Genomic DNA, 18440 nt, shown 5'->3' with positions numbered 1-18440 from the left:
TAAACATCGTTGTATATCGAATATCCCTAATAGTTCGAGGTCCGGGTTATAAAATACCATAATGTCGGGAGGTGGCAGATAAAAAATCGACTATGATTGATTTTCAATTATAAAAATAATAGATTATTTTAAGTATAAAAATCGCGTAGAAAATAGATTTTTTTTTTCACATCCCTATCCCAAAGACATGGCAATTCTCTGTATAATTCGAGCAATTCGGTAATAACTTCACGTTCATATGCTTCTTGTGGCATTGTGCAGAACGTCGTCGTCGCGTGCGTCTACTCTCGCCGCCGCAGCACGCTGCACGACTGCCGATTGCCGAACGCGTGGTTTTAAACAAGCGGCTAGACGATTTCAAACCAACGGTTTTGGTCGCGGTTTGCAACGCAAAGCGTGCTGCCAAGGGCATACCAAGGTTAAACGAAATTTGGCATAAAACAACTATCCACACGGTTTGAAACCAAAGTTTCAAACCGCCGTTTCATACCATGTAGCGCATACTTTAGTTAACATCAAATTTAAGTCGAGTGCTCTCTATTTGCTACTGCTGATTGGGAAATTAATTTTTTGCACTTTTTTTTGGCTCTATCAACTGTTCGTTAACTGTTCTTCATTGTTCTATCAAATTTTTTTTTTGTTCGTTCTTATTTTTTATTTTTTTTTATTTTAAAAAAATTGACCCTCAATTTGGCACGAACTATAGATATTTTGATATTTTTATTTTTTTTCTAATAGTTTAGAACTATTCAATAACTGTTCGTTCAAAATAAACAACTGTTCGGCTTTCATTATCCTGTAATTTAATAATAATTAACTTTTTTTTATTAATCTTAATTAAATGTTATTGCGCATGCGCAGAATCAATGCGCATAGTTCTCATAAATTATGCGCGGCCTATTTGAATTCGATTCAAAGAGACAACACAACAATAACAGCAACAACAACAAAATCATCATCATCACCCGGTTTTTACTTTCATTTATATTTTGTTATTTTATACAAACAAAATGAACTCTTTCTTAACATCTAAAGTCGTATTTCTTGTACTTATCCATTCTTTTAACATTCCTGATTAAATATATTGATTGAGAAAAATAGAAAAGGATTAGTCCCATGCAAACTATAGATTTATATATTGATACAATATATTCTAGAACCAATTTCTTTTTCATTCTCAGTCAATATTTTTAATTATTCATTTAAAATAGATGATAATATAATTTCATTTTCGAATACGAAAACTTTAACAATTTTTTTCAGTACTACTTACGTTATAAGTTGACTTAGATTTTTACTTCAAAATTAATATAAAAGAATTTTAATTTAAAATTAATATCAAAATCTAATAAATAAACTTTGCAAATAGAAAGTAAATTATGTATATTAAGTAAAACAATAATGTTTAATGATACGATACTTTTAATAGTTAAAAAAAATATTTTTATCGATAATAACATTTTCTTCAGCATACTATTTATTAAAAAAAATATCGTCGTTTTTATATTAGTCTCATCAACACATGTTAACAAGATTTTAATTATAACGTAAACGACGCGTAACATTAAGTTATTTCCGTATTAGCGATTCATCTCGAATGACAGTTTTCATATTATACGACTATTTTATAAAATAGCATATGGATATTTCTTATTTTGTGAATAAACAAATCAGAAAAAATACACAATTAATGAATAATCTATTAGACTTTTTTATCAGATAAAAGAAATAACAAGAAAAGTTCTTTATTATCAATACATCTTTTATTGTTGTTAAAAATAATCACATCGTAAGCCCTTATTATAAATTATTCATCATTATGTGAAAAATATAGCAAAAATCTGCTGGTTTTGAATAGAGTTTTAAATGCTGTACACCGATGCACTTAAACTAGCCAAAGAAAAATCATTAAATAACGATAGATATACATATTAGTAAACTAAACACTTAAGATTTTAACTTTATAATAAATAACTATGACAGATAACATTACTGAATTAATCAAATAAATAAATTTTTATGAACTTTTCTCTTCATTTTTTGACCTAAGCATATATTTGAGTATAAAATAATATTTTTAATAATCATGCAGAAAAATAATCTAAGAAATTAAATTTTTAATATATTTTTGATATTTGATGGTCGTCAATAATGATGATGATGATGATTTTGTTGTTGTTGCTGTTATTGTTGTGTTGTCTCTTTGAATCGAATTCAAATAGGCCGCGCATAATTTATGAGATAGTTCTCATTCAAGCGCATTGATACTGCGCATGCGCAATAACATTTAATTAAGATTTATAAAAAAAAGTTAATAATAAAAGAAATAGATAGAAATAATAATGAAAGCCGAACAGTTGTTTATTTTGAACGAACAGTTATTGAATAGTTCTAAACTATTAGAAAAAAAAAATATATCAAAATATCTATAGTTCGTGCCAAATTGAGGGTCAATTTTTTTATAATTAAAAAAAATAAAAATAAGAACGAACAAAAAAAAAATTTGATAGAACAATGAAGAACAGTTAACGAACAGTTGATGAAGCCAAAAAAAAGTTCAAAAAATTAATTTCCCCCCGCCAACTTAAGGTTTCCCTGCTGATTGCTGAATCTGTGAGTTTGGATTTGATAGGTAAATTACGATGACGTTTACAGTTGACAGATACCTGACAGAAAGGTTTTTTTTTTAATATTATGGCAATAGTTGACAGAAAGGTTTATATATTGCGTAGACGGATTACGGTATATGACGTTCTATACTCTATCTACGATATTTTGCAATATTAGTGATTACTGTAGGGATGTGACAATCTGCATAAAAAATCGATTAATAAATAATCGATTTTTCTTAAAAAAAATAATCGAGTTTTTTATTAATCGATTTTTTCCAAATTTTTGAATTAATTTCAGAATAAACACCCTAAATATTTTATTCTTCATGGTTTTTTTTAATATATAAACAATAGAAATTATAAACACAAATTAACGTTTAAGAATAATCAAAATCGAAAATAACTTAATCTCGTTTTGATAGATTTTAGGTGAAATTTGATAAATGCTGAGTGTATGCCTTTTCAGTAGCACATTGCAGTATTTTTGTTGTCTTTTTAATTGTATGTAATCTTGCGCTGCTGAATAAATTTATTTTACTTATAAATTTTAGTGTTACATTCAAACTTGAGTTTTTGTAAAATTATCTGGTTTTATCATCCTTTCGATGTTTTACAAAAAAACATCATGCAAGAGTATATCAATACATCTTCAAAGCATCGAATTCAATGTATCGCATTGTAAACATTGATGTATATCGAATATCCCTAATAGTTCGAGGTCCGGGTTATAAAAGACCAGACATAATGTCGGGAGGTGGCAGATGAAAAATCGACTATGATCGATTTTTAATTAAAAAAAATAATCGTTTTTTTTAAATAATCGATTGTTTTTTCACATCCCTAGCTAATTAGAATTTTGATGTCTCTTCTCTGTGCTGTTGAATAATGTTTTCAGAGTATAGTGCTTTTCATGAAAGAAGTCCCGCGGTGATTTTTGGAACTAAATTTGACAGGTCGGCAATGTTGTCATTCGTCGATGTTATCAAGTTCGTTTGTTGTAGTAGATTTTTGTGAATTTTTAACTAGCTTAGTGCATTTTAAAGATTGATTACAATGCCAAAACTTGTAAAAAGTTCGGCTCGAGAAATGATATTAAAGGTGAAAGAGTTCTGTGAAGCAGAACATAAGAATCAAGGTGTTTTAATACAACTAAACAATGTTCGGAAGAGAGTTGCCGCCATAACAGGTACTTTTTAAAGTTGCCATTTAATAATTTTTTGCTGTATTGATGGGACTTTTATGATATAAATTCGTTTTTGCGACAAAATTGAATAAATACATAACGTGATGAAACTAGGTAACTGAAATTAAAACATATATTACATAAGCAATATAAACTTAAAGTTACTATTATTTTTAATTGTTCATAACTTAATTGCAGGTGTGTCAGAGAAAACTATAACAAGAATTACAAACGAAGGTATAACAGCGGCGTGTACTTGGAAAAAAATTGTAACTTAACAATTATGCAATAAAACTCTGAATATAAAATTGTATTGCTTTTCTTTACCGTATTTTCTCATCTTTTCCCTGTAAGTAGGTAGAACACCGCTAATATAAGTAAATAAAAATATACTTTTTACATAATAGAAATATTGTTTCATCGAAGTATGCAGAAAATAATATTATTTGATAAATTACATCTGCTAAATGTAAATAAAATAGGTAAATTTTTTACTCATAAATGGCAACATTACGACATGCGATTGCAGCGCCGCGTCTGGGGGACTTCTTTCATGAAAAGGACTATAGTTTATTCTATGATGTTATTATTTTTGATGTTGAAAAATGAAAACTATGATTCTTCTTTAAAAGTATTTTTTAAGAAATAGTAAGTGATAATGTAAAACAAATAATGTTTTCTAAATGTATGAACTCTTTTCGATATTTTGAGGGTTATGTTAAGGTTACTAATGCTGAAAAATAAAGTAACCCTAAAGCAAAGGGATATTTAATATCAGCTTATTTACTATTTGATTACAGAGGATTATGAATATGGATACATCAAATATTATAGGAAAACAAAGTATAATTGAAGGCCAAGCAGAAATACGCGTGTCTTCTGAAAAGGTCTTTTATAACCCAGTTCAGGAGTTTAACAGAGACTTGAGTATTGCTGTGTTGTCCGTTTTTATAAACGATTATAGAAAAGAAAAAGCTTTTAAGAAGTGTGAAAAATTAAAATCGGAGGGAATAGATTTTGAAGACAGTCATGATGTATGTGTAAATAAGGTGTTAACTCATATTACAAGATTAAAGAAAAATGCTTGTTTCAATTCAGTATAAAATAAAAAATAAATTTCTTTAAAATTCACATGTCTCTGTGTATATAACCTTTGTATGACTCTCATTTTGCTTTTAGTTTATTATATGAACTTACTAAATTCATACATTTTCTTTAGATTCCAGTTACAATTCTAGAAGCATTATCAGCTACAGGTCTTAGAAGCATCAGGTATGCAAAAGAAGTATCAAATGTCACTAAGATAATAGCAAATGATTTGTCAGAGCAAGCTGTAGAGACTATAAAGGACAACATTGTGTATAACAGTGTAGATAATGTTATTGAAACAAGTCATGATGATGCTTGGTAAGTAATAAATAATTTTCAATTATTGATTTATTTTTGATCCAAACTTTCTAAGAATCTAGTCATTAAAATACTTGTTGATATTTATTATTGTTTTGATGATATCTAAGAAAAGTAATAAACTAACACCACATTTATTTGACAAATCTATAGTATTTAGCGAATTTGCAACAAAAAATAAATTATGATTGTGGGTGGCTACCATACTAAAAAATTCTAAGTATCAACCATTAACAATATTATATCACAAAATTTCAGCATGCTTATGTACAAACACAAACATCATTCAAAAAGATTTACAGCAATTGATCTGGATCCATATGGATGCCCTTCCATATTCTTAGATTCAGCTGTACAGAGTGTACAAGATGGTGGGTTATTGCTTGTGACTGCAACAGATATGGCTGTCTTGGCTGGAAACTCGCCAGAAACATGCTATGTTAAATATGGTGCCATTAGTCTAAAAACCAAGTGTTGTCATGAAATGGTAAATAGACATTTATATTGTGACTAAGCAATTTATAGTACACTAATGGAGAAAATACTGTAAAGTAAATACAATTTTCTGTTTGTTTAATTCACCTTAGACAACTGCATTGAGATATTTTGTGTCCTATAGAAATATATACATATCATATATTACACTAAACAAACATCTGTATCATTGAGCGGGAGAGAGCTATCAATGAATAAATAATACCTAGGAGTAGATTTCTAGATTTATTAAAAATATAACATTTCCAGGCATTAAGGATATTACTTCAAAGTATAGAGCACCATGCAAACAGATACAGTAGGTTTATAGAACCGATACTGAGCATATCGGCAGATTTTTACATAAGAGTATTTGTCAAAATTTACTCAGGTGCATTTCATTGTAAGAAAACCACAAGGTAATTTTAAATAATGTTATTTACGTATTGGTGTTCAATAATTGAAAGCTAACAATAACGTAAATCACACATACAACAATATTAATATCATATAAATAAAAATAGACAATAGTACTTATTCAAGTTCACTTGTTTAAATTTTACTTGAATCACCCATAAACTAGGATCAATGTAAAACTCTTTTTCACAGCAAACTTTCAATGGTATACCAGTGTGTGGGGTGTGACAATTTAACACTGCAACCACTGGGTGCTTTTAAACCAAACCCAACTGAAAAAAATCCAGATCAAATGAAGAGTTTTCTGCCAAGTGTACCACCAGTTGGTGAATTCTGTGTTCACTGCAATCAGAGACATCATGTGAGTAAATAGTGCTGTGTGTACCTGCCTATACATGACTATTATTAGCTAGAATGTTCCTTATTACTTTTAATCTGTGTAAATGTGATGATCTATGAGTCTGAGAGCCCTAGTATTGAGGGCTACCATGTATAAGTTTTCTAATGACAATAATAAGATAAGTTAAATATAATGACAAAAATATTCTTTACAGCTAGGTGGTCCCATCTGGTCAGCACCAATACATAATGTTGATTTTGTTTCTCGGGTTCTAAACCATGTTGAAGAAAACTCTCATAAGTTTGGCACAGCTAAGAGGATTCAAGGGATCTTGTCTATGGTGCAAGAGGAGTTGCAGGACACGCCTTTATATTATATCCTGGATAAACTTTTTGGGAGAGTACATTTGGAGACTATGCCTATGTTGAGAATGAGGTATTGTCTTTTTCAGCATAACAATTGCTTTGCGGGCAAATTATCTTTGAAAAGAAAATAAAAAAAGTTTTATAACAAACTTTGTATAATTATTATTCGAGTATTTATTTCAAAATGAGTACTTATATGTATGTATCAAAGTTAAAGAACAAGTTTTTTTATAGGTCTACCATACTAAATGCTGGGTACCAAGTTTCATTTTCGCATGCAGCTAAATTATCAATAAAGACTAATGCGCCCGCACACTTCATATGGGACATTATCAGAACTTGGGAGAAGACTCATCCTATTAAAGCATCTAAGTAAATATCACCTTTCAAATATCTACCATTCTTATGACCACTGATGATATGTGATGATACTTAAGAACTTATAAAAATTGCCAAAAATTTGTATCTCTTTTTAAATTTAAAAATAGAAATAATTTATCTATGAATTTTTATTAAAACAGCCCAGGTATATTAAAAAAAAGGGTGCGTGTACTTATGTACGCGCGTAAGAAGTTATATTTCTTTGGCATTATTAAAAATAGGTTTTGATTGCATGCAATTAATTACAATTAAATAATCAAAGACTGGAAAAGGAGTCATTATAGTCAATAAAGTTCAGTTTACATATGAAAAATTAAATAAATAAATATTTATTATTATTCTCTTACATTAAGTGTAACATAAATTCTATTATTATTCGAATGTTGTTTTTAAATTATGTCCAATGCCGTAGCATCTTCCGTGGGCAACTTCATTCTGTTAACTTTGTGTCACGGTGCGCGCGCATCGTAAAATTTCACTCTCATCAATTTTTCATAACGCGCCTAAAGAAGTATAACTTCAAAAAGTACGAATTTTAAATAAATCTTTATTTCTCTACAGATTAGAATCAGATGCAACAGCCAAATACATTTTAAGTCAGGATATAAAGAACACAGTAGATTTAACCGAGAGAACTGATGCTAATCCATCAAGTAGACGAAATGGTGCTTTACGATTCCAGTTTAATCCTACAAGATATTGGGGACCTGGATCTAGAGCCTCTATAAAGTAAGTCCTTATTTCGAAAAATTCAAATCTTTTTTGAAATACAATAATTGCGTAATTATTTTTTTTTTCTAATGTCAGAGCTACATATTGCAAAGGTTCGGCTGATTTCATTTCTGTCTAAGCCCTAAAACGGCCTACACATGGTCACACTCAAACCCAACTATTTCAAATTCCTCATTCTAATAAAAACTATTTTCGTAACTCAGTCATGTATAGTATCCCTTCAAATATACTAAAAAATAAAAATAATATAAAATTCTCTGGTATCCTTTAATAGATATCGTTTGTTACTCCTTTTTTATATTAAGTGTATTATAATGATCTTACAATTTATTATATATCTTTATTTTGTATAAGTAGATAATAATTGTCTAAATGTTGTGTAAGAATGCTGATAAGCAAATAAATAAATAAAAACACTGGCACAGTTACATTCAAATTTGATGATTTAAAAAAATTAATTAAAATGTATTGCCATCTACGCATTGATTGACAACAACCTTTAGGTTTTTATTACATACATTAACACAGTTTTAAGTGTTAGATTATCTTTGGTACTAAAGGTTTTTTATTTACCTCACGCACCTTATTTCAAGGCTTAATAGTTCAAGTACAAAGCTTCAATTCGGAAATGTTAGGTGCGATACCTGGCGGTGAAGGCATAATTATTTAAGTTTTACATTGATAATAAAAGGAAGAACGAATATATAGTAGGGTAGCCCACGATGCTAAATGGGAATTTACTCGAGCGTCAAAGGGGCCTATTGGGTTGCGAAGCTTAGATAATTATAAGAAAAAACGTTATATATAATATAAACCTTTTCATCGGTGGGGGGAGCCCTCCCCTTTCTTTACGTTACTTGCAAATTTTCAGATTTGTGAAATATACAATCTGACGCGCTCGAGAAAGTATGATGATTAATTTTTTTATACTAATCTTATGCTTTATCCTTGACGGGCGGCCATATATACAGGGTGTCCCAAAAGTCGACGTCAAGTCGAAATTTTCTCATCTCATAGGTACCTAATGCCACACCAGTTATCAGAAAAAAAAAATAAGTCATGTATTTTTGAAGTTATGGAAATTTTCCTTTTATTCCAGAAAATGTACACCATGTGACAGTTTTTTCATTCCTGTTGTTACAAATATTTACTTTTTGCCAATTTTTTTTCTCTTACGTCATTCCGAATAGTGCTTTATGTAACCTATGATCCTAAACCCTGTGCCGATCACTCCAACTTGTAGGAAAATGTCATTTTATACCGTGTGGCATTACCTATGAGAAAATTTCTTTGACTTTATTTGAGAGACTTTTGGGACATCCTGTATATGGTGCTCATATTTGGTAGAGGTACTTAACCAGGTACAAGGTATCCCCTGTATATTAATCTGCACAATAATCATAATCTACTAATACCGGACACAGAAAAGTTTCTACTCCGTTGTCTACTTGCAGTACATCAATATCACGCTTTTGTGTTTACAGTGTTGGTGAAGAAAAGATGTCGAAGGCGGTTAAAAATCAAAACAAGAAAAGTAAAAAGCAGGAGAAACGAGAACATTCGCCACGTAGTGAAGACGACGGGGCGCGCAAAAAACAATATGTTGTAGAAGAATCTGTGAATTAATAAATTATTGTTTTGTAAATTTTATTAATAATTTATATTTCCTATCATCCTTTCCTTAAGGGCGGAAAGCGGTCAGTATTGCCTTAAGGGAAGTGCTAATTCTAATAAATATAATAATCAGTCGATTAATTCGAACGCAACTTGGTTTAAAAACTTAAATATTAAATATCACCCACAAAAATCTGAATGCACAAATACGATTATAATTATCTGGATTCTCGCGCGGGCAGGCTCGTACAAATCAAAATTCGTCAGGATGTAATAAGCTTTGATCTAAAACGGGTTTATCAAATATAATCTATCAAACATTATTATAGTCTATCGCTGTAATTACCAGTTGACTGTTGATGTCACAATTCACAATTGTTATGTCAGCACTCAGCAGTCAAACTGTTACACAAGACAAATAGTTGTATTTAATTATTTCATTTCCGCGTTAAAATCATAAACATTTAGACACAACACTGAGTCTTTAGAACTATTTAACAATTACGATAAGCATATCAATTTCTTAGGTATTACGTATAATTGCATTCTCATATGTCACACGCGCTGACATGTTTATTGTATAAATTGTTTTTATGATCGTGTTAACTTTTACGCAAATTAATTACTATTGCTGTTATAAATAAATATAATGTTCCCTTCTTTGATAAGAGTGATATCTGCAATTTTATTTATTAGTTGCCTTTTTTCTTCAACAAATGGCTTGGATAGAAAGGTAAACGACATTTATTGCTAAACCTAATTATGAAGGTCAAAACTGCCTTTGTTTCCAATTTCTTATACCTTTTATTATTCATGTAAAACATTGGTATTCAATTGTGATAATTGTCATTTTGTTAACTCATTTAGAACCTAAAACAATTTTAAACACTTTTTTATATTAAATTATTAAGTGACTGAAATCTTATTACATTGGCTTTATTATTTCAGATATCAGCTCATTTAAATCCAGGATGTCAAGGTTGTTCATCAAATACTACAACTCTAGTGTATATACGTGGTGAAGGAAAGTCTGATGTCTTACATCAGATTTGGGATTTCACTAAGCACCTGCCCACTGTGTTGCTCTCTGTTGGAAGCTTAAATACATCATTAAATATTCAGTGGGATGAAAATAAACCAATATATTTTAATTGGACTGAGAAGCCATGGTATACTTTTGCTGCCACTATTGACAAAGTAAGTTTTAAAATAATTACCACCTTACCACGGGACATTTCTCATTACTTTTATAGTTAATCAAAAATCTTAATCATAGGTATGTAAATCGTATGATTAAGAATAAGAATATTTTCCCTTAATGGCCGATCTCCATGTTATTTCTCAATTAATTATTAACACACACATAGGGTAACACATCTTTCTAAAAAAAAATCAATACTCTGAATCTTTTGATTATTGTTGTAAATTCATATTAAGTACTTTTAAATTATTATACATATATTTATATTAAAACAATTTAAACAATATTGTAGATAACATATTCTATGTAACTTGATCCATAATGAATCATAACCATATGTGTTTATACAGTTGTTTGAATCATAAATACTGATAATGTCGCTGTTGGCCTATATGCATGTTATTTCTATCACATAATAGAAAGGAGAAATAAATTATTCCACTATCAATTAATGTACTTTATTTAAATCAATGTAGTTTGTGTTTAAATTTTGAATAGGTAAATAATTATGAACAAAATCTATAATTATTGTTACTCCCAAGTATTAATGGTTCCATCATACCATGTTAGTAAAAACAGTAGTTATATATAATTATGAAGGTAATGAATATAAGATAATTATTAAAGCAGATTTTTACAGAGTTACAACTCTCCTAGATGAAACAATAGGATTTTCTTTCTTATTTTGCACTTGCATCAACTTGCGAAAGATATATATAGACATATAATGAACAGAAAACATTGTTATATATAATATCACCTTTAACATAAAAATCCTGGCAAAAATATCAAATATAATCTTAGAAGCTACTACACTGATCAAACTATAAAGACATATACATAAGTTTTTTTACTTTTTTTATAATTAATTAGAATGTAGACATGGAATGTGTTTTTAATTTTTATTAGTTGATTTATATGTTAAGTATAATATGTCTAAGTCTTTATCTATGTAATTGGAGATGGTATAACCGGCATTTAAGAATTTAATTATTTATTGATTGGCTAAATTCAAATAAATCTTATTCGAAAGGTGTGTTAATGTAATTTTAAATTCAGTAATTTATTGTTAGATTTGCTGTTTTTGTAAAATTGTGGTAGTTTTTGCATTGCGATAAAAAGTGGATCCTGTACGACAAACATAATCGTTCTTGTCAGTGGGTGGACCGGCGGTACGGGCGTACGGCACCTAATCAGTGCGCTAAAAAAAAATTACGTTACTCATAGATGACAGTGACTGTCAGATGTAGATCACAGCTTTTTACTGAATGGCACATCAGTGACTGCAGATGTGTTGCCAAGAATTGGAAACATTGATGGAGAAGCTCGCAATACCAAGATTGATCAATCTCAAAAACTCTTCCCCATTGCTTCTCCACAACAACGCGCAAACTCACACTTCACGACAGTCACCTCACCTTGCCCCTACAAAATTCTTCTTTTTTCAAAATTTAGACATAGGAAAAAACAAAACGCTTTCGTTGACTTTATCGTCTCCCTTTCAGACTTTTACAGTAAAGGGATAAACAAACTGCTATCAAAATAGCAACATTTAATTTTTTTTAAATTTTCATACAAATCTCCAATTTCATATGTTTACCAAATAAAATTATTGTAATGACAGTACACACGTAGGTTGACCACAATTTAACTTCTATCGTCACATAAAGTTTTATTTTTATTAACTTTACAAAACATACATATAACAAAAAATAAAAAAAAGCAGGTTACTTAAGTTATAAGGCAATGGGCGGCCTTATCGCTAACAAGCAATTTCTTCCAGGCAACATATATTGCTTGAGCTGCTGAACAGGCCCCTAATTATAAATAAATAGTTTATTTTCTGTATTAATTTGGTTTCCTGCCAGTGTTGAATTTTAATATAGAGTATAGAATTCTTAAAATATTAATTCAATATTATCTATTTCATTATTTTCTAGTTATATGAATATGACGACATACATGACACTGGGTACATAAACCCTCAGTATCCTCAAAGGGAATACAGTCTTAACCGAATTTCGTGGGAGCTTCAAGAGAGTATATTGACAAACAGTGAGGCTATGGTCCATGTGACTGGAAGAATTCGTAACAGAAATAATGATGCTGTTATTAGTATTAAGGTATTTTGTTACTCATTTGAAATTATTTAATTTAAATCTGAACAGCCATGCGATTCTGTAACTCACTTTTCGAACTCACACAGCGGTTTTCGCATCGGCGGTCGCTCTCAAATCAGTCGTGAAGCAGTCATTTTATGATTTGGCATACTGATAAACAATAAATTACAAGCTCCCACCTTTTCAAAAAGTGAGTTACAGAATCGCAGGGCTGATATTAAATCAATATTACATCTTAACATTTAATAATTATAATGCGTGACATAGTCCAATACATTGGAATACTAGAAAATAAATTTTATTAATTGAATAAAATGTTGTAGCTGGATCTTCTACCATTTAAAGATTATGCGGTGGAACTGCCCCACTTAATACATACAGCCAACTCAACACTTATAGATGTAAGCTTGGTTAACCTTACATCGTCATTCAATGCCTCAAGATACGCGCTCCACTTTGTCTTAGCTAGTACGGATAAACCAACTGATACAATGCATTATATAATGCGCAAAAGTTTGGATGATGAACATACACCTGGAGTCTTTGAGGTAAGTCTAGAGATCGCACCACCACTATGTGGAACCAGCTGCCCACTGAAGTATTTCCGAACCAATTCGACTTAGGGTCCTTCAAGAAAAGGGCGTACCAATTCTTAAAAGGCCGGCAACGCACTCGCGAGCCCTCTGGCATTGAGAGTGTCCATGGGCGGCGGTATCACTTAACATCAGATGAGCCTCCTGCCCGTTTACCCCCGTTCTATAAAAAAAATAGATAATGTATTAGTGTACTGCTGTCTATGAACTAACTTGTTACAGGTTACAAAAATATTGTCATTAGCTTCTACAATAATCTTATAATTATTCTCTGTTCTAGTGCTAAGAACATGATAACAACATTGTACTGCATTTGCATGATTGAAGGCTGAATTTTTTAATAGCAATATTTTAAATAAATTATAATCCTATTTATTATTTGCATTTTGATGTAATGTTTTAAATTGATTTTTTATTAACAGATTATAGAAATAAAAACGCCATCGCTCTATGACACTGAGGAAGGTGGATACCTACAGTTTCGTCCTGTGAGCTACACGTCGCCAAAACGCAATGTTGCCAGTTCAACCATTGCGCACGTATCCCAATTTAACAGGTAATTACTCTATTATAATATTATATGTAAGGACATCAAGTAATATTTAAATGAATATGTTGAATATGTTGAATATTCTGAATATTCATAATATAGACCATATTATGAACACGTTTATCGTCCAACGACGATTGCACGATGCATGAGTACCTGACATACATAGACTTAATTAAAATTTTCGTTTTAAACTATCATCACAGATGTTAACATCAATTTAGTTACGATACGAGTCGAGTCAAAACAGTTTTTATTGTATAACCTTAAATTACTTTGGTACCATCGATAATTTTCTTTTAAAACTTTGTAAGGTTTTTATTAATAAAGTTTGCATGCTATTTCTGTTCTTCGTAGAAATCACTTGTAAAGTAAACACTCTTAGTACGTATGTTTTAAATAAATAAAGTTGTTTTTTATATAAGTTTTGTTTTAATTGTAGTTAAAATCATTGTACATATTTCAGAACGATAATGCCGCGCGACAGCACGCTAAGCTTATTCTTCAAAGAGTCCCAACAGATGATTCTAGTACAAGACATGTTTGTCTCGTTCGGTGAAAGCGGGGACGGATATTACAAGCAACATAACTATACTGCTTGGTAAGTTATTTGTTGAAGTTATACTTCTTTAAGCGCGTTATGAAAAATTTATGAGAGTGAAATTTTACGATGCGCGCGCTCCGAGACACAAAATTAGCAGAATGAAGTTGCCCATGGAAGATGCTACGGCATTGGACATAATTTAAAAACGACATTCGAATAATAATAGAATTTATGTTACACTTAATACAAGAGAATAATAATAAATATTTATTTATTTAATTTGTCAAATGTAAACTGAACTTTATTGACTATAACGACTCCTTTTCCAGTCTTTGATTATTTAATTGTAATTAATTATTTGCATGCAACAAAAACTATTTTTAATAATGCCAAAGAAGTATAACTTCTAAAGGTGTCTGCCCATCCCCGTAGCCATACCATGACCGTGCTAGGTACGCTCTATTTCGCCCACTGAAGCGGGCCGACAGCGTTCTGAACCCGTTTACAACCCGTATGTAACCCGTATTCAATCTGTATGATGCCCGTATATGACACGGCAGAAATCTTTTCAATACACTCGTAAGGCATAGGTTTATTCTCGTACAAATATAAGTGTTGCGTAGACGCGTTAATGTGGTGAAATATTGAAATAGTTACTTATGGCTATAAGGAAAGTAACGATTAAACAACTGGCAATTATTGCTATCATTTTGGATGAAGAGGAAGAGGAATGCCTATAAAACACTCGACGCTACTGGATTCACAATTCTATAAAAAAACGCAAATATTCTCCATATTGGACATTATTCAGGCACTTAGTTGATGACGAAGAAAAGTTTTTTCAGTACTTCCGAATGTGTATATTCAAATTTAACGCATTTAAAACGGGTTTGTAACGGTCATACTCCCCGCTCAGTCACCGTTTAGCCGCCTGCGCGCAGCGGTCTGGCAACGTCGCGTGCCTTGCACGTAGCGTGTCCGCACCGGCAAAATATTCCCTCCGACGAATAGTTGACGGCTCGTGCATGGCACGCTACGGTGTCGGCCGGTGACGGAACGGTCTAGTGAGCATAGTCTCATACTTCTTAATACAAAGAATAGTTTTTTGTCTGAAACGGTCCTAGTACGGTCATGGTATGCTACGGGATAGTGGGCAGACACCTTTACGCGTACACGCACCCTTTTTTTAAGTTTCAAGACAACTGCTTAGATATACGTAAGACATTTACATCGAAGCGAAATTTACCGCGACAAATTTGCCGCTTTTTTTAAATTATTTGTATACGTCAATACAATATCAGTTTTTGATAGATCGAACTTAACAATTTTCCATACATTTATTACACTACTACATGAATTAAATTTAAACATATTATGCATATGTTTAGTTTCAAATACGCTGACGGAGCGCTGCTACAAACATAAATATATATACGTTAACTGTTAGATATTACATTATACGGTAAAGGTTCAGATGGGAGTGAGTCAATAAACAGATAGATGAGCAACTTACGTTACTTATCAGTTAACATAATCGGAAATACAGAGTTCGATTTCAGGAGAAACAACACTTGTTTCAGGTTGAAATTAATAACTGATCACAAGTAAATTATTAATTAAATGACCATTACGAAAATGAATCCTGCAATAAAATCTGCCTCGTTCACTTTTCAGGAGTATAGGACTTTATTACCTATTTCTCTAAATAAATAATAATTAACCTGGGCAATGAAATGTGAGGACTTTCGTAACCATTACGCAAATTATAGATTTATACCTATCTACCTTCACGCCCCGACATCAGGCAATCGCGACCCGTAACTTGAAAAAATATATACCTAAACATTTCTCAAGTATTATTCTAGATATTGGTGAAATTCACTTTTGAGTTTATCGCGAAAGATGAAACTTGTTTATATATATATATATACGTAATATGCCTAAAAGACAAATGCTGTCGCTTTAGTAGGCTTTATCAAGTTCGACAAATTTCCCTAGAACTCAATCATACCGTGAAGGTAGCGTTCATAAGAAACGATTTCGTTCGACTGTTTTTTCTTCGACTTACTTTGCTAACCACGAAGTGAAAGTCTTGTAATTTTTCGTGTTAGTATATAGCGTAGATTTCCAAACACTTGTTCACAAATTTACCTCTATAATGAAATACTCAATTTTTTTTTCATCAGGTCTTATACAATGGGCTATGGCACACCTCCTGTAGACGGATTTTCTTTCTTCGTAATCCTCATTATCTCAATCGGCCTTGGAGTACCAATAGTGTTGGCCCTCTCTGGTGTTGCCTTTGTGCTGTTCCGGAGGTATAGGCAGACCAACACTCGGACGAGATTCACCAATGAGGACTGACTGAAGTATCAGTTCGTGGTGCTAGATATGGACGACGACGGTCTTTAGGTCGTGGTAAAATGATATTATTTAATAGCCTAATTTTATGAAATATCTTCATTTCCTATAATACTTAATTTATATTGACTATGAACAAAATAACTAAAAAGTGACCAAATAACCAATTATTGTATCAAAATTTAAGCTGGGTACTCTTTTATGCTACAAACTTATTACCAGTAATAACTATTTAGTTCTAAAGCTCGTTATAATCTAATTTGCTTATGTATCTTGTCTGTACTGTAGAGTGCCTTCTATATTTGGATACATGTGGACAGCCAATTAAAAATCATACAATTCATTAAATAGTTTGTCAAAATTTTAAAATAGATTTTTATTTCTGGTATTTAATACGGTTAGTAGTTAGACTGTATTATGTAATAGACTCGACGCAACGTAATCTATTGTTTCGAGTTAAAAATACTACAGCACGATATGAATAAGTTTGTGGTCTCGTTTAAATATTCCTATATAAAAATATATGTAATTTGTATTATTTTAAACCAAATCCCTTATAATAAGTAGGAAGTAAATTTGATAATTAGGTGTTAAGGTTAACGATCCACCAAGATCGGTTATCATAGGTAATAGACGATTTAAAAGTTATGGAAAAATATTCATATTCGGAATTATTACATTAGATATAAACCTTAAGTATTTTTAACCTATTGTGATATAAAAAATCTCTATTATGAAATCACATGTTAAATAATGTATAATACTATATTTTCCTTAATTTTTAAAACCTGGATGACGACTACAGATGTTTTATCTTCATAAAGATCCATAAACCACAGACAAATACTGCATGTATGAAACAAAATCTATGTAATACCTGTTTTATCACATAAAATAAAAAAAATATTATTATAGGGCTTAAACGCTGTGAATATTTTTAAGCATGATTGGGATAGTGATTATATGAGTTATTCGGTGTTCATATTGGTCTTACATATAAGAAAGCTGTAGAAGGAACGAAATATATCAACGTCAACATAAAATGCTTAGTGAAACTAGACTGGCTCAATCACTGTTATATAGAGTGCAAGCAATTTATTGAGTGCCCGGTAAAATTTCTTAATAGTATAAAAAAGCTGGTCTAGAAACATATTCATGTAAATAAGCTTTGTGTTTAAATATTTGTACTAGGCATATTTTAGATGAATTTGTAAATAATTTAATTTAATTATGTATTTTATTGATTTTCGTAAATAAAATTGACTATAGATTATTTTTTATTTGTTTGTAACTATTTATTCTGTGAGTAGAGTACCTTAGGCAAAGTGCATTAATATAGAGCTCAAATAAATAAGCAAATTTACAAAATTTTGCTTTTCCTTATCCTTTTATAAGAGATGTTAAATAAAGAACTGATAGTAAATAACAAGTAGGCTATATATATATGTAATAGGAAGTAGCTAGCACAACTACAGCACATTGGTAGGTATATGTTAATGCATCACTGCTGTCATATTAATATAATTCATGAAAGACCTACAATATA

General features: G+C 30.8%; 2 protein-coding genes across 5 annotated transcripts; both read left to right on the top strand.

Moving 5' to 3' along the window:
- The first annotated feature begins 3492 nt into the window (after positions 1-3492).
- Positions 3493-9556, top strand: LOC125050096 (probable tRNA (guanine(26)-N(2))-dimethyltransferase). 4 transcript variants are annotated; one of them, XM_047649697.1, is made up of 11 exons: positions 3493-3510; positions 4363-4443; positions 4596-4844; positions 5015-5202; positions 5461-5689; positions 5947-6095; positions 6286-6454; positions 6648-6868; positions 7033-7170; positions 7741-7908; positions 9396-9556. In XM_047649697.1, the coding sequence occupies exons 3-11, from the start codon at positions 4602-4604 to the stop codon at positions 9535-9537; spliced, it is 1647 nt and encodes a 548-aa protein (XP_047505653.1). In that variant the 5' UTR covers positions 3493-3510; positions 4363-4443; positions 4596-4601; the 3' UTR covers positions 9538-9556. The 4 variants fall into 4 exon arrangements, with proteins under 4 accessions (XP_047505653.1, XP_047505650.1, XP_047505652.1 ...); XM_047649694.1 differs by lacking the exon at positions 3493-3510 and having other exon boundaries at positions 4413-4518; XM_047649696.1 differs by lacking the exon at positions 3493-3510 and having other exon boundaries at positions 4415-4518; positions 4596-4829.
- Positions 9557-9910: 354 nt separating this feature from the next.
- LOC125050097 (glycosylated lysosomal membrane protein A-like) lies at positions 9911-18167 on the top strand. Its single transcript, XM_047649699.1, has 7 exons — positions 9911-10258; positions 10474-10722; positions 12667-12849; positions 13170-13394; positions 13862-13995; positions 14456-14590; positions 16720-18167. The coding sequence occupies exons 1-7, from the start codon at positions 10175-10177 to the stop codon at positions 16895-16897; spliced, it is 1188 nt and encodes a 395-aa protein (XP_047505655.1). The 5' UTR covers positions 9911-10174; the 3' UTR covers positions 16898-18167.
- The last annotated feature ends 273 nt before the right edge of the window (positions 18168-18440 follow it).

Source organism: Pieris napi, chromosome 6 (genome assembly GCF_905475465.1).
Source record: "Pieris napi chromosome 6, ilPieNapi1.2, whole genome shotgun sequence".
NCBI classification, from domain to species: domain Eukaryota; kingdom Metazoa; phylum Arthropoda; class Insecta; order Lepidoptera; family Pieridae; genus Pieris; species Pieris napi.
Note: the sequence above shows the minus strand (reverse complement) of the source record. Positions and strands in the feature narration are given on the sequence as shown.

Bases quoted from the DNA above. Each gene is read 5' to 3' on its own strand.
- LOC125050097 (XM_047649699.1), top strand. From the start codon at position 10,175: ATGTTCCCTTCTTTGATAAGAGTGATATCTGCAATTTTATTTATTAGT. The intron at 10,259-10,473 runs GTAAACGACATT...TTATTATTTCAG, and splicing joins CAAATGGCTTGGATAGAAAG to ATATCAGCTCATTTAAATCC. The intron at 12,850-13,169 runs GTATTTTGTTAC...AAAATGTTGTAG, and splicing joins ATGCTGTTATTAGTATTAAG to CTGGATCTTCTACCATTTAA.
- LOC125050096 (XM_047649694.1), top strand. From the start codon at position 4,468: ATGTTTTCTAAATGTATGAACTCTTTTCGATATTTTGAGGGTTATGTT. The intron at 5,203-5,460 runs GTAAGTAATAAA...ACAAAATTTCAG, and splicing joins ACAAGTCATGATGATGCTTG to CATGCTTATGTACAAACACA. The intron at 6,096-6,285 runs GTAATTTTAAAT...TCTTTTTCACAG, and splicing joins CATTGTAAGAAAACCACAAG to CAAACTTTCAATGGTATACC.